At 48.3% G+C, this 15,420-nt stretch overlaps 1 protein-coding gene and 1 long non-coding RNA gene across 7 annotated transcripts in view; one reads left to right on the top strand and one right to left on the bottom strand.

Annotated features, from left to right (window-relative positions):
* LOC116596034 overlaps positions 1–15,420 on the top strand; it is a 36,289-nt gene that overhangs the window by 12,390 nt on the left and 8,479 nt on the right. The window contains exon 3 of the long non-coding RNA XR_004287983.1: positions 11,907–12,045. This is a non-coding gene — a long non-coding RNA (uncharacterized LOC116596034). The remainder of the gene's footprint in view (positions 1–11,906; positions 12,046–15,420) is intronic.
* The window catches only part of VIT (vitrin), a 97,416-nt gene continuing 85,218 nt past the window's right edge, over positions 3,223–15,420 (bottom strand). For 3 of the 6 annotated variants that reach the window (XM_032353003.1, XM_032353004.1, XM_032353001.1), the window contains exons 11-14: positions 11,979–12,082; positions 8,630–8,856; positions 6,607–7,120; positions 3,223–5,256 (exon numbers count right to left, since the gene is read on the bottom strand). In XM_032353003.1, the coding sequence (XP_032208894.1) occupies positions 5,078–5,256; positions 6,607–7,120; positions 8,630–8,856; positions 11,979–12,082 (1,024 nt within the window). In that variant the 3' untranslated portion in view covers positions 3,223–5,077. The remainder of the gene's footprint in view (positions 5,257–6,606; positions 7,121–8,629; positions 8,857–11,978; positions 12,083–15,420) is intronic. The other 3 variants (XM_032352999.1, XM_032352998.1, XM_032353000.1) reach the window with 2 other exon arrangements.

Here is a 15,420-nt window from a genome sequence, read left to right as displayed (position 1 = left end):
CTGAGAGAGCTCTAACCGCGGCCTGGCGCCTGCCTCTCTCCCCAGCTTTGTTCCCTGCCACCTCACATTTCATGCTGTCCCCGTGTCATGCCTCCTCGCCTTCGCTCCTGTGCTTCCTCTGCTGGGACGTCTACTGCGTCTTCCTGTGGCTGACGCAGACACACCCAGCTCAGGAAGCCTCCCCAGGTGTGCCTGTCACCTCTCCGATCAGTCAGATGTTCGCTGCTTATCTCTGGGTCTCCCACGCTGGCCTCTAAGCTCCTTGGACAGGGACCAGGTCTTCCCATCTCTGTACCCAGGGCCTATCACAATGCCTGGCACCTAATAGGTGTTTGTTGAAAGAAACCATGTTTGTTGAAAGAGACTCGGGAAGGTAAACAGAAAAACAGGGTTTCATTTCTGCAGAAGGTGAGGGACAGAGTTACCCTGTGGGTAGATACCCACAGAGGATTCTGGTCCTAGGAAAAGAGTGCTTGTGACATATCACAGGGAACCTCAGAGGGGCATTCTAAGGAGTGGTGCAGTGTGGATGGAAATGAGCTTCTTTTTCTCTTCCATCATAACCCTGTTTCTCTCTTCCTGAACTATCCCTGCCTCCTATTCAGCCAGTGCCAATGTTTCATTGTCTTAGGGGTTGGCACCGTTGGGTGACAGATTTAACGTTCTCATCCCCTGTGGTCATGTCCCTGATGATGTGTGTGAATGGTGTCTGCTAATAAGGGACTAAGGATGTTGCTGGGAAATGGGTGGGTCCAGACTCTGCATCCAGAGAGCCTAAGTCTCTTTGAGCAAGAAAGAGAGGGCTGCAAACAGGAGGTGGCATTTGAACTTGAAACTTGAAGGATAACTCGGAGTTTAACGAAAGGATGGGGAGCCTGATGTATTCATCAGGAGTTGCAGGGATTGTGGATAATAGGTTAAAGTCACTCATCTTAAGTGACAGCAAGGTGTGGGGCACCTAGGTGCCTCGGTCGGTTGAGCGTCTGCTTTCAACTCAGGTCATGATCTCAGGGTCCTGAGGTTGAGCCCCGCCTCGGGCTCCCTGCTCAGCGGGGAGTCTGCCTCTTCCTCTCTACCTCCCCCCAACCGGCTTGTCCTCTCACTCACTATTTCTCTCTCAAATAAAGAATGTCTTAAAAAAAAAAAGAAGAAGAAATAAATAAATAAATAAATAAATAAATAAGGGCCAGGCGGCTGTCCAGAGAATCAAGGGGAGTGATGGGGGGAAGTGCAGTGTGGCTTGGACGGGTAACAGACTCTTCACTTCGTACATTTAATAGACCCTGAGAGTACGCTTTGCAGAATTATACATATACTGTAAATCGTCAAGCGCACTAGAGAACCTTCTGTGCGGCTACCATTAACAAGAAGCAAAGTGGTTAAGTATATAGACCCTGGAGTCAGATTGTCTGGGTTTAATTCCCAGATCTGCCTCTCCTGGCTCTGTGACCTTGGGCAAGTTACTTGACACCTCCATGCCTCGGCTGCATGATCTGTAAAATGAGAACAATAGTACCTCTCTGAGCAGGTCACAGGGATAAGAAAAGTGAGTTAAGAGAAGCCCTCATAATAGTGCCCCATGTGCAGCACTCACTCACTCATTGTCGGGCACCAGTATGATTTTATTTCTCATGAGGTCGTTTGCAGTCACCAGCCATGCAATTAGAGCAGGAACCCATGATGATAATTACATGAGTTCAGCCGTTCATTTGGTGTTGTTTCCCACTAGACTGCGAATTCCTCAAAGGCATTAGTTGAATAAATGTCTCTTTCCAAAGTAATTGAATTCATGCTTTCAAGCATAGTTCCTACTTACTATATTTTTGTGCTGGTAATCTAAGGGGAGAACTTTTCTTAGGATTGTGAGGGGGAAATAAGATTATTAGTTGGAAACTCCTCCATGAAGCTGGAAAATCCTTGCACACAGAAGCATTGTCTTCTGTATAAACCCATGCCAGCCCCTTGAGACTGTTGCTGGAAAACTTGCTGCATGGAGGTTTTGTCCTGTTCAAAAGGGTTTAGAGAGCCTGGAGAAATAAATATCTGAGCCCTTGACCTTGTCCATTTGGCTGGACATTTTTAGCAGAGCCTTGTTACAAAACTTTTAGCAAAGAAAGTTCTTTCAAGGGCTGTAACTCCTGAGAGGTGGGAAAATAAAGTTGAGTGGCGTTTAGACATCTTCTGTACCCAGGGAAGCTGGCCCAGGGCTCCTTGTCTGCTTGTTTTGGTTGCCTTGGAGGGAAAAGGGCGCAGAGGAGCTTTTCTGCTGAGACCATGGAATGAAAGTTAAAGTGGCCTTTGGAGATTGACTCTGAGTCTGCAGGACCCAGAGGGCTCTGCAAAGGCTGGACCATAGCCCACAGAGGGCAGACCCAGGTGTGTGTGTGTGTGTGTGTGTGTCCAACATTGGGATGGAGGTGGGTGGGGGTTCTGATCCCCCAGGAAGGCAGTCAGAGGAGTCAACTGGAAGCCAGAGATCTGAATTGTAGTTCTGTCCTTTTGTGTCTGCGTGAGTTTCCACTGGTCTTTCCTTTTCTGCCATTGGATGATGGCAGATGTGGATTGTTTCTAAAGTTCTGTTTCCAGTGTTCAGATTCTCGCTCTGCCCTAGCACTGCCGAACACAGTTTGGGTTGAGCAAGGCAGCATTTATATCCAAATGTCCCACATCACCCATCACCACGAGGGCCCTTATATCCAAACTGCTCTGTGCAACCCTGACCTCACCCAGCCGCACCCCCCACGCCAGGCTCCGCACTGCACAGTGGGGTGCTCCTCTCTGTAGCCAGTGAGCTCCCGGAAGCTCAGCCCTGTCTTGCGTCTCCTCCACTGCAACATCCAAGGGGAGGCTGTTGATTTTCAGGCCTAGGATGGGAAAGGCCTGCTCCTTGCCCCCTTTGCCTTTCTAATCTCCCTCCTTCCTTCCACAAATTCCCCAGCTCCCGGGAAGATCTGAAATCACCCTTCATCCTTATCACCGCTGCCTTCTCCCAACTGGATCCCTTCTCATTCGCTGAAGACGGTGAAGCTGGGCTCACTTCTGCTCTCTCCATCCCGATTCCCACTGCCATCTGTGTGACTTGAACGTTCACTCAGACAACTCTGATGACCGTGCAGCCCCCGGGTGCCTCAACTACCTCGGCTCTGATGCTCCTTTCCTCCGCGCGTGCGTGTGCACGCGCGTGCGTACACACACACACACACACACACACACACACACACTCTCTCAAATATTTGCTGACACCATGTAGACAATGGGCCCATTTAGTGAGGTTTCATTTGTCTTTAAAACTATGATACCTATAACTAGAGTGACCATATAATTTATTTTCCAAACAGGGACAATTTTGTGAATGAGAGAGGACACCAAAATAATTCAGATTGTATTACTTTTGGAAATACTTATTTATGACAAATTGGCTTTTGTATTAAGGCCCTTTACTTTTTGAATATAAAGTAATTATATTCAAAAGCTATTTTCCAAAATAAACTTTCCTTCAATTAAAACATTTACATGTCTACACTCAAAAGACATTGCAAAAAACTCTTTTGTACTGATTATCTGCATATTCAAAAACATAGGCAGAATAATTTTCCTTGTACTTATTTAAGTTCTTTTGTTTATTAGCCAAATCTCTCACTAGTAGTGTGTGTCACTGGTATCTTTATAAAGAATTTCTTTTTTGAAAATAGTTTTTGTGTTTTGAGGTTTTTGAACAAAAATATTTGCAGTCGCTTTTAAAGTAAAATTTATAGTTAATGAATTTGAAATTGCTGACACCTTTAACTGATTCTTCTCTGTAGACGTCAGTATTTTGAGCTGATAATACATTCTCCAGGTACTGAGAAATTTGTCAGGCTTGAGGCAAATTCTGCTAAATGGATGATATCTTCCAATTCCTTCTGTAGATATTTTGTCCCAAGTGTTGGCAACAGATATTGTCTTTTTGCCTCCGTTCATAGCAGCATCCTTTAACACACACTTTTACAAAACGTGATTTGTCAAGGAAGTCACCTTTATTAATGATTCTTTCCAACACTCCCCCATCACACACAGATTCTGTATCCTGATAGATGAGTCCTTGGCAGAAGCTGGAAGTAAGAAGTGGTGCCCAACTAAGCCCCATCCCGGCTTATTTTAATGTAGCTATTAATGATAATATCTGGTTAACAAGTGAAAAACATGGCGCAAATGCTCAAACTTGGACCCAGGGCAGCAGGCATGGACAGGGGCTCCTCTCTCCCACTGACTGCTCAGAAGTGGCTCCGTGGGCCTCCGTCCGTGGCAGCACAGCAGTATTGCCAGACGGCTCGTCAGTCATGCCACTCTTCAGGCTCCAGCCCCACGGACCCTAATTCCACAGCTCTCGGAATGGGGCCTGGCAACCAGCAGTGTAGTCTCCCAAGGGATTCTAGGCCAGATCACCTTTGTCCTCCAGGAACGTTCCTCAGCTGCTCCTAAAGCTACAGGATGCAGGCGCACAGTGATTCAGATAATCGAGAAGAGGGAGGGAAACCAGGAGTAGAGCCGCTGCTGCTGCACTTTGCACCCCCGTGGCTGTGTCGTGCCTGTGGGTCAGGACCGAGGGCACAGCACCTGCTCTGCGGAATGGGACGAGCGGAGGGTCATCCTGCCAGAAAGCCTGTGAACACTCTCCGCAACACGGTCAGAATGTCATCTTTTAAAACAATTAAGCAACTCCTATATTGTCACCATAACAATTAAATCTGTGAGGGTTACAGAATCCTAATTAGAAATAAAAATGGGGGGGAACCCTCAGAAAAACTCTAGCTAAGCCTGTCATAAGTTCTTCACTTTATTCTATTTATTTTGAAAACCATCATCAAAATGTAAATCCCCAGCACCCTCCAAATGATGTGTCATTTTCCCTCATTCTATACACCTATGATCACCTTTCTCCCTTCAAGCTTGGAAGTACACAAAACCATGCTGGCGAATAGGAACAGCACATCTGGGCACCAAGCCCCCACGTGCCCTGCTCCCCCATAAAGTCTTGGGGGCCATCCCAGGGCCAGTAGGGCAAGCAGCATTGGCTGGTGCTTTACCTGCTCAGACTTCAGTTCCGAGGCTGTGAGTTGAACTCTGTGCAAATGTTCTGGATGACCTTGGGGACAAATTTGTGCAGGTTGTCAAACTCATCCACGAAGAAGGAGTGGTGGTTGGCAGGGTGAGTGGCGATGACTTCCAGCTCGTCCTGGGCGGCCCATGCGACACCTATTGCGTAGGTGATCACCCCTATGGGGACAGAGTTCAGATGAAGCCATTGTGCCCGAGGAGAGGCACTGTGAACGAACCACTGCCTTTCTTTGCTCTGTTGACTCTTGTGTTGGGATGCTAACAAATTCAAAATCAGAAATGTTCTCCAAAGCATAAACATCTACTCTATACCCACAGTCACAGAACGGATATAAACTATCTCATAGTAGGTTAGAATCTTTGGGAGGAAGAAACTCCAGACAAAATGGAGTAATAAATAAGATCTTCATGTCCATGGGCAGTCGAGGGGATGATATTTCAGGACCAGTGAAACTTGATGCCATGCAGATGACATCACATGGCATAGCCTGCTCTACCTGTGTGTAGAGTCAAACAAAATCTTAGAGAGTTTTATTTATATTTTTTAAAGATTTTATTTTATTTTTTAAAGGAATTTCCACACCCAATGTGGGACTCAAACTCACAACCCTGAGATCAAAAGTCTCACGCTCCACTGAGTGAGACAGCCAGGCTCCCCTCAGTTTTATTTTATTATTTTTTAAAGATTTATTTATTTGGGGGATGGGGAGGGATAGAGGGGGATGGAGAGAGAAACTCTAAGCAGACTCCATGCTGAGCGTGGAGCCCAACATGGGACCCGATCTCAAGACCTAGAGATCATCACCTGAGCGGAGACCAAGAGTCAGATAGTTAACTGACTGCATCACCCAGGCAACCCTCCCCTCAGTTTTAAATGCATCAAAAGTGATTTCAAGAACTTCCTAACTAAAACAGTGGAATCAAATTACTTTGGGCTTAAAGGTGACTTTACAACCCGTAAAAATGCAATCTCCTTTCCAGCGTATATACCCTTGCACAAGGACTGGGAGAGATGGTGACCCAGCACGGGCTCCAGCATGGATGTGAAGACAGGTTTTCGAGATAAGGGAGTGACCAACAGAGCTGAATGCTGCAGGGGGGTCACATGACATTAAAACAAATATGAGTTCGTTGGATTTAGAAAAAACGAAGACATTGGTGGCTTGGTGAGAGCAGTTTCGGGGTGTAGGTGCCAAAGAAACCAAGTGAATTGCTACGAGTTGAGAGTGAGAAGTAAATGAAGATGTGGGCACGGCACACAGAGCTAACCCTTCCTGGAAGTTTGGCTGTAAAGAGAAGGAGACAGATGGGATGTGGAGCAGACGTGAAGCAGACTTCTTCCTTCTTTGCTGCTCAGAGAGGCCGGTAGTGTTTAACAACACCCCTAGTGTGTTCCCTAGGGTGTTGGACATTATTATGTGGTAGACAAAAGCAGAGCCTAGAAACACAGCCCCTTCCTCGTCCTGCTGGCCCACCATGCCCCAGGGATGCTCAACAAAAGCAACTTACCCTTGTGATGGGCAACCATGGACGGTATGCGGACGTCGTCATAGGACCTCCCGTCAGTGATGAGGATCATTAACTTCCTCTTGTTGGGCTTGGACTTCTTGAAGAGCTGTTCCAGGGCATAGTTGATGGCAGCCCCCGTGCTGGTCCCACCGCTCCAGTAGCCCACCCTCTTGATGGCGTTGAGGATGTCGGCCTTGGTGCTGTGATCCTCAAATCCAAATTCCAGACGCTGCTCGTAGGTGTACTGCACCGCCCCGATCCGTGTATCTGTTTCTGAAATCTCAAACTCTTTGCTGATGTTGGCCACGAACTGGAGGACTGTGCGGAAGTTGCCCGTCCCCACGCTGCTGGAGCCGTCGATGACGAAGCCGATGTCGGCCGAGTTCCAGCAGGTCTTGCTGCAGGCCAGGCGGTCCGTGTCACAGATTCGCTTCAGCAGGGGCTGCACCGTCTTGTGGAGGCTGAACCAGCTCTGCACGTTGAGCGAGTAGAAGCCGTTCGTTCTGCACACAGCCTGCAAAACAGAGGGGAGGGGTACTCACCCGCTCGGGTGTCGAATTCTCCAGGCGGTCACCGTGACCCCAACCGCCAGGACAGGTGAAGAAAGAAGCAGACAGACTCTTGTTTTCTGCCCTCATCTTCCTACAGATCTTTTTCTACCTTGGTCCACCCAGTCAGATGCTTGCTGGGGTCACCCCTGGACTCACTCTTACTCCCTCGGCTGGGTCTCTGCTTTAGGGGATGCAAATCCTCAGAGAGAGGTGAATCACTGGTTTCAGCCTCATGGTCATGCCTCTCTGGGCCCCTAGGTCTGTTTGTGCTGGGAGCCGGCCATGAGATTGGCACCGGGGGCACCAGCATCTGAGAGGATTAAAGAGAGCTTCTGTTCTGCTCGGGAGAACAAGACACATGAGAAGTAGCTACAGGAATGTTTCCAGAGCAGCCCTGAGCCCCGCAACAAGGGCTCCCACACATGTGCCAGGAGTCACACTAGATGTTCTTGGAGAGCTTCTCTCGTGAATCTAACCCTACAAGGTGGACATAACACCCTCTTCAAGAAGGACTAGACAGATGGGCCAGCTGTGAAGGGACATCTGAGTCCCCAAGACTGGAGCACAGATCTCTCTGCCTTCAAAGCCCCAGCTCTGTCCTCCAGACATCCCTGCCTCCAGACAAATGAATATTTATTGACTTGTGCCCAAGTATGTTCCAGAAAAACTTAAGGCAGCTGCAATAAACATGGAGCAAACTAGCCTCTGTGCTCTCAGAAGGGACCAGGCTTGTGTTCCTGAAGTGAAGCATGTCTCCTTGCTGCTGTCTCTCTGGGGGTCACAGGGAGAGTCACAGACCTGGTGACTATACATGAAGCTGTAGAATTGACAATTTATTTTAAAACAAGAAATGACTTGAAACTGTCTTAGGAAATATTCTTAATTTCCTAGGAAATATCCTAGGAAATATTCTTAGGGCTGTAAAACCCTAAGAGGGGGGTTTATTAATCATTCCATGGCCTTGGTATTATTTGAGATGAGTGTCCTGGCTGAGCTGAGCTCTTGGGGAGTCCCACCAGGCGCCGGCTGAGGTCATTGAGGGTGTGTGCAGTGGTGCTGGGTGTGGGCAGGAGACACTGGGCGTGTCAGGACCACACATAGGGGCCCCAAGAGTAATGGGGGACCAGGGAGGGTTTGGAGCAGGGACCCCACAGGACTGGAAGAGCTCGGCATCAGTGCGAGTGGGCTTCACTGTGAAATCTACACCAAACTGGGGAGCCCCAAGAGGGAGACACACCAGAGTTGGAGCGCTAGGTTGCCCTCGGGAGGTGGCACTGGGAGCTGATGAGGTGTCCCGGGATGACTCTGGGTGACTCCAGGCTCCAGACTTACTAGCCCCTCCCTGGAGGCTTCCCTGCCTCCAAGTAAGCTCTATGCCCCTTTGAAGGCACAAGAACAGTCTCAATGGCTATCACAGCTGTGCAGAGTGAGTGGACGCTGACACCAGGCGGGTCCCTGGGGCGCTTCCGTACCTTATTCGAGAAGTTGGGCTCCGTCACGTACTGCTTCTCATTCTCAGTGGCACCTTCAACGGTGATGAAGAAAATGTTGATTCCTGACTCTCTTGCGAACCTCGAAGCCTCCTCCACCTTGTCCGTGGGCCAGCCGTCCACAATCACCACGGCCACGTTGGGAGCAGCGCCTCTGTTCCCATTGGCTTTGGAAAAGAAGTTCTTGGTCACGTAGGAGATGGCCCGGCCTGGAAGAAACAGAGAGCTCATGCTTGCAGAGACTGTGATCACCTGGATTAGAAATACAGGCAAGATCTCAGCGGCTTCCAGAGGGCCAGAAAAACCCTTTCATGCCCTTTGTGTGTTTGCTTCTCTTTTTCCTTTTTTTTTTTTTTTTTCTTAAACCACATTAACTGTTGTTGCATACAGTTCAGGGGTCCGACGCACGCTTCCAGTGTTGTACAACCGTCTCCACCATTCGTTTCCCTCCCCCTCTTCACGTCCGTCCTTTCATTTCTGATTCTCTATTATTTAAAAAAAAAGTCTTAGGGACCAGCAAACAGATGAGAAAGACTTTCATGGCAATAAGAGGGTCCCTTCGTTGCCTGGGCGCTGAAAGTGCACAAAGCCCTTTCCGGGAGTGTGGGGTAGGAGGCACTGGCGGGAGGGACAGGAGCCTCTTCTTGGCCTCCCGCCACCGGGGTTTGGCCAGCCCGGTGCTCCGGGAGCTGCGGCGTCGGGAGTCTGAAGGCCAAGTCAGTGGTGTCTTCTGTCCAGTTCCATGTGAGGGGCACGGGTCTGGCTGGCCCGTGCAGTGCTCACTGAGAACTGAGGACTGTGTTCCAGCCTTGGCTGTGTGGACCCAGGCAGGTCACTCCAGATTTCCAGTTCAGCAGAAAGCCACAGTTGGGAGGTATAAGGGAGCTGCCAACCTGGCTTTCCAAAGCACTTGTTTCACACCATCTAGGACCTCAGCAATTTTTCAATCAAGCAGGGGGAATAACTGTCCCAGTTGACTGGGTCTCTCCTAGGTTAAGTGCTGAAACCCCATATGCTCCTGGGTAAATTGGGAGGACCAGGTCACTGTAGAGTTAGCATAATTTCATATAAAAGCAGGGCTCTTAAGCCGGGTTCTCTGAACCCTTGTGAGGCATCGGGGGCAGGGGGTATATCCACAAAGCCCCTGAAATTACGTGCAGCAGTTTGTAAGTGTAATTATTTATTTAGGCTGAAGGGTACCTTTCAGGAGATTCTCAAAGGGGTCCTCAATCTAAAATCAATCTAAAGTCCTAAGACTTTAGGACTAATGTCATTACACTCAATGGTTTTTGGTTTTGGCCGGGATCCTGGCTCCGCGGGCTAGAGTAATCTTAACCTATTAACTGAGAGGATCAAATAGTTACATATGCAGGAGCTGGAGAAATGTCTTGGAGACCCCACATGACCTGGCTGCACCGAGCACACCTATTCCAGGGAAAGAGCTGAGAACTGCCCTCACAGCCAATGGATAATATCCCTGAAGGGGCAAGGCCCCCAGTAGTCCCGTCCGGCTGAATGTTAGATGCCTGTGAACAAAGCCCACCCCTAGCCTCACCCACACTTAAATCTGGAGGTCGTTGTCCATTAGTGCCCAACCCACACCCCAGCCCACCTTCCTGCATGTCCGGAAAGCGGAGATCAGAAATCTGGGAACCACATTGTTGAGACTCCCTTGCAGCTACAGCCTTGGAGTTGTGCTGATTTCATGAACTGAAGTGCAGTGCGATGAGATTTAGAAGATGGAAGCAAGGCAGAGACTCTGCTATTTCTGCTCCTGAGCCTCGGAGGGTCCTTGACCTCTCTGGGCGGTGCTGGAGGAACCCATGTCTGGTCTCTAGCTTTGTCGCCATGGAGGTGGGAGGGTACGGAACATGCATTTTGTGGTGTGAATGGAGCAGGCAAGGCCTGGTTTGGGGGATGACTGCTGTACCAGAAGCCTGCAGACTGTGGTGGCTTCCTGACTGAGTCAGATTCCTGAAGAGGCTGTGCTGGCGGAATTGATAATGTGATTTTCTGATCTTGGAAGAGACAGCAGCTCCTTGTAGGTCCGTCTCCTGCAGATAGCCGTCAGAAGTCATCTCTCAAAGTTCAGCCTCGAGCTCCTTCCTCAGCTCTTTTGATTATTCTCAAAACCATTTAGAACCTAGGAATAAATTCTTTTCTGCTTCAACCAGCTAAAATGGATCCTGTTCTCCAAACGCAAACCCTGATCAGGACAGGGCAGAGACAGAATATGTTATTTCCTGAAAAAGGTATATGATTTTAAGACACTACTCTAATCCCATCAAGGATATAGGGTGCCTTCTGAAGTTTCTGTTTTATTCCATGATCCATTACTGGAATGTCACTGATCTAAGTGTTCAATTAAAAACGAATGGGAAATCAACTCTATCATGTTTGCAACAAGGTGGTATTGATCTGGGGTCTGGAGAGCAGTGACTTGGCCGGTGTTTGGTTAGCATTTTTCAAAGGCTCTTCATTTGCCAGATACTACTATATTGGTCTACAGAAATGTACTCTGTGGCGGGGAGGGAAATAATCAGATTTACAGTAACTTCAAAGATGTTCCTTCAAAGACAGTTCTGTGTGCATTACATGCCAACCCACCGCGGCTCACTTCTCCATTTCTTTGGATGTTGATGATTCAAAGAGGTTCCCTGAGAAGTAGACAGTCCTCCCAGTGCCCCCAAAGCCAGACTACCATTTGTGAATTTGTACGTTGGCATGGGCTCATTGGCAGCCTTTAAGCTTGGTTAGTGTGAAACTGTTTCCCAGTGCCTGGTGAGCTCCTGGTGAACTGGTAAAATGGTTTCTGGACCTGCCCCACTGGGGGCTAGGCTTGGACTTCTGGTAAACCTGCCATCCCACCTCCTAGCCACCAAGGCTCAGACATCTCAGGAGACTCAGCTTGAAATGAAGAACCTGTCTCTCTTTGTACAGTTATCACTTTAACAGGAACTACTGGAAGAAGATCCCCAAGGAGCGCTGTGGAGCCTTCTGAATGGAATTGGCTATAATATTTAATGTTACGTAGTTGACAACTTCTAAATTGGTGACTCAGCAGCCAATGATGATAATAGCTGTCGTGCTTGTCCCAAAGAAAGCTGCCAAGCCAAGATACCAGGCATGCTGGAACTCTCCCGCATGTGTGTGATATTGATTCCTGCCCCTAAATTCATGATGATACTTTAGAAAAAAATATAAATATTAGGAGTCATTTCTTGATGGATTATTAGTATTCTTTCCCCCTCCTGTACAGGATGTTAGGAGACAATCACACAGAGGGAACACTGTGGAAGCAAACAGAATCATCTGAATTCGGATTGCATACCTGCATTAGAAAGCCCTCCTCGCTGGGTGATTTTCTCTATGGCGGCCTTCAGATCCCGGGAATTCACGTGAGTCCTGAGGTTAAACTGGGCAGCAGGGTTGTCTCTTAAGAGTGAGAATGAGAAATAAAAATTAGCTGGAAAGTTTTTATCTTTGGAGGAAAACAGAAATCAGATTTGATTCTTTTATATACAAATAGGAGGGAAGCTGCTTCAAAGTCCTTCAGCTGTGTTTTATAAAATGTCCCAATGTGGACAGAAGTAATGGTGTGATGGGAGGGCTGGCGTCCTTCTCAGTGTGTATAGAGGAAAGCGGTCTATTCCAGGACTCGGGGTTCTCGTTTTGATTGTGCTTCTTCCTCACTGTGTGGCCTTGGGCAGTCACTTAATTTCTCTGGGCTTCAGTTTCCTCATCGAGGTAAAAGCAAAGATCACAACACTCATATCACTAAAGAACAGGACGATTGTCCAGTGGGATTTTGCAAATGTCAGTGTCTCCCCAGACTGTCCCAGACTCTCCTCTCCAGAGAGAAAATCCCAGCTGACAGCTACTCCCTGGTTTACCCCTATGCTGGAATTTTGTCTTAACTGTGACATTTAGGAGAAGACATTCCTTTATGTTTCATTTTATTGTTCCTGTGACTGGGTGAGAATATTCAAATCTTACCTAAAAGGTTAACATCTATTAACCAAAAGTTCAGTGGGAGAGGAGGTGGAGTAAATTAAGTAGAGAAACAGAATGAGAATCCTTCTCTAGAGAAGAGTGTCTGAGGGTGAGCCGGGGGATGGGCCTGGGGGCAGCTGAGCAGGGGGTGTGGATGTGCTTTATGACCAGGTGGGACGGGGGCCGGGAGGGAGGGGGGCTCTGTCAGGGGGGACGCACAGAAAAAACACATCTCACAAAGCACTGACATTTAGCCATGGGCGAGGCTTCGAGTGAGGGTTATCTCTAGGGTCTCACGGGACCCTGCACTCCAGAAGAGCGTGCACGTGGTTCCCTGCTCTGATGCTGCCATCTTGAAATCCGTAATGTTTGAAAATAGGGCTGTGCACATTACGTAGCAGGTCATACCTGCGGGTGACTAAGCCTTCAAGGGAAGGGAGAAGCCTCTTTCTAAAAAGTAGCCTCCACACCCTGTGTGGAGTCCAATGTGGGGCTTGACCTCACCAAGCTGAGATCAAGACCTGAGCTGAGATTCAGAGTGGGCTATATCACCGACTGAGCCATCCAAGTGTCCTCACCCCCACATTTCTTTTCTTTCTTTCTTTCTTTTTCTTTTCTTTTTTTTTTTTTTTTGTGAGGGAAAAGACTTTTAAAAGCAGCCTTTCCACAAACAGCAGGAGTAGATCTTGGGAGAAGCACCTTTCCACAAACACCAGGAGTAGTCTTGGGAGAAGCACCTTTAGGCAGTTTAGGTGGCAAACCCGAGGGGACCTGCAGTGGATTCTTAGCAAGTCCTTTGGGGAACCTGGCCGTGTGGTCACCAGGAGGCCAGGTCCCTAGGACTAAGAGGAGACATCTTCTGCCTCTCTCCCCACTTCCTCCCCTGCTCCATCCCCACTTTCTGAATTTTCCGGCTATCTCCAGGTGATCTCTATGGGAATAGAACTCCTAGAAGCTGGAAGTGTGACCCCCTGTTCTCCACTTTATTAGTAAATATGAGGGACAAAGGCTGGGTCGTGGACAAAACCAAAGTGAAATGCCCAGCAGGCATGCTTATCTCTGTGAGAGGGGACTGGAACCTGCAAGGACTGGCTCCCTTCGGGGAAGACAAGGGAAGTTTAAGAGAAGCTCAGGGAGATGGGTGTTGGGGCCAAACCCAACCAGATGAAATGCTACCAGATGAAAACTAAGGATTCAACAAAGACAAACAACAATGACAAAGCCGACTACAGAATGGGGAAACGTGGGTGTGTTAGCTGAGCCTGACCTTCCCCTCAGTCTGTGAGCAGGGTAAAGCCTCATGAACAGGGGTCTCAGTCACACAACCCCTGTTCATGTCACAGGGAAGAGAAATCACAGAGAAGGAGCTCTATTGCTTTCACACTTATATTTTCTTTCCTTCCTTCTTCAAAGACTCAAGGGCTTTCAGGTTCATATTCTTTACAGATCAATATCAGTGAATGCTGAACTTGGCCCCTAGCCATCAAGGCTCAGAACCTGGAGTCCATCTTTGCTCATCCTGGGGACTCTGGGTCCTTGTAGGTCCCTCCGTCCACCATCACTTGCTTTTATCCTTCCTCTGAATGTCTGCAGTGACTCTCTGAGTTCAGGCACCCTACTCCTTGCTGTTTCTATTGTAAGAGTCTCTATTTGGTCTCTTCTAAGCCAACTGTATGCATATCTTCTAAAACACCAACAACAACTCTTCCTTGGCTCAAAAATCATCAGAGGCTCCCATTCTTTAAAAAAGTCCCATCCATAATTTAATTCCAACCCATCATGTTCATATGGTGCTGTCTCAGTCTCTCTCTCCAACCCCCTCCCAATTCTCTCAGGATAGCCTATATTCTAGGCAGAAAGAGCTGCTATCTCCTGGTTTTCTAGCTTTGTGTCCTTGATCATCAATCCCCTCACATCTGGAAGACCCAAAGTGTGCCCACCCTCCAGCTCCAGCTCCCTGTCGCCTGCCCTTCCTCCGCTGAAAGCCTCCGCACCTGACTCTGCTTCTCTAACCCACAACACCTTATACAAGTGCATAGCACCTGCAGGCTCTCAGTGAATGGTATTGAAGGAACACACATTTCTTCTTTCTTCTTCTGTGCATCTCTGCCTCTAATGCTGGCACTGCCCAGGGTGTATCTCCCTCATACCTCCCTCTTCAGTGCGTGCACTTCCATGGGAGAGCTCAGCGACTTCAGTCTCCTGGGCTTCAGAGACGCTCACATCGCCAACAGCTGTCCAGCGCACACTGGCGGGTCCTCGCTCTTGAACCCCAGATAGACGTAAAATGACTCCCATCCATCTCCAAGCGGAATGCACTGGGTAGTGCCTGGAGATGGTCCACAACCACCTCAGGTTTGATATTTCCAATACTGAAGTTGTATCTTCTAGATCGATTCCATCCAACCACCCATATTCCCTTCTGCATTCCTTCCTCACCCTGACTCACTGTCATCTCAGCAGAATGCATCCTCTGGTTGCCTTCTGAGACCTTCTTCATCATATGCCATGACCTGTCAGACCAGCCTCTTAAATATCTCTCGTCTCTCTCGCATCCTTTCCAGGATTCCATCTTTACCTTCTTGAGCTATTGCTATAGCTTCCTACATGGTCTTCCCAGAGCAGCCTGTGCAGGGGACCGTTTATTCAATAAGAGGTCATGCTGATCAGAGGCAAATTAACCTGGGAGCTAATAATACCTCTTCCAAAGGGCCTAATTTTGTATTTGTAATTTTGTGCCCTTTTTCTTAAAGGGACCCTTGAAGTACATAAGCTTCAGA

The sequence above is a fragment of the Mustela erminea genome, chromosome 7 (assembly GCF_009829155.1).
Source record: "Mustela erminea isolate mMusErm1 chromosome 7, mMusErm1.Pri, whole genome shotgun sequence".
NCBI classification, from domain to species: domain Eukaryota; kingdom Metazoa; phylum Chordata; class Mammalia; order Carnivora; family Mustelidae; genus Mustela; species Mustela erminea.
Note: the sequence above shows the minus strand (reverse complement) of the source record. Positions and strands in the feature narration are given on the sequence as shown.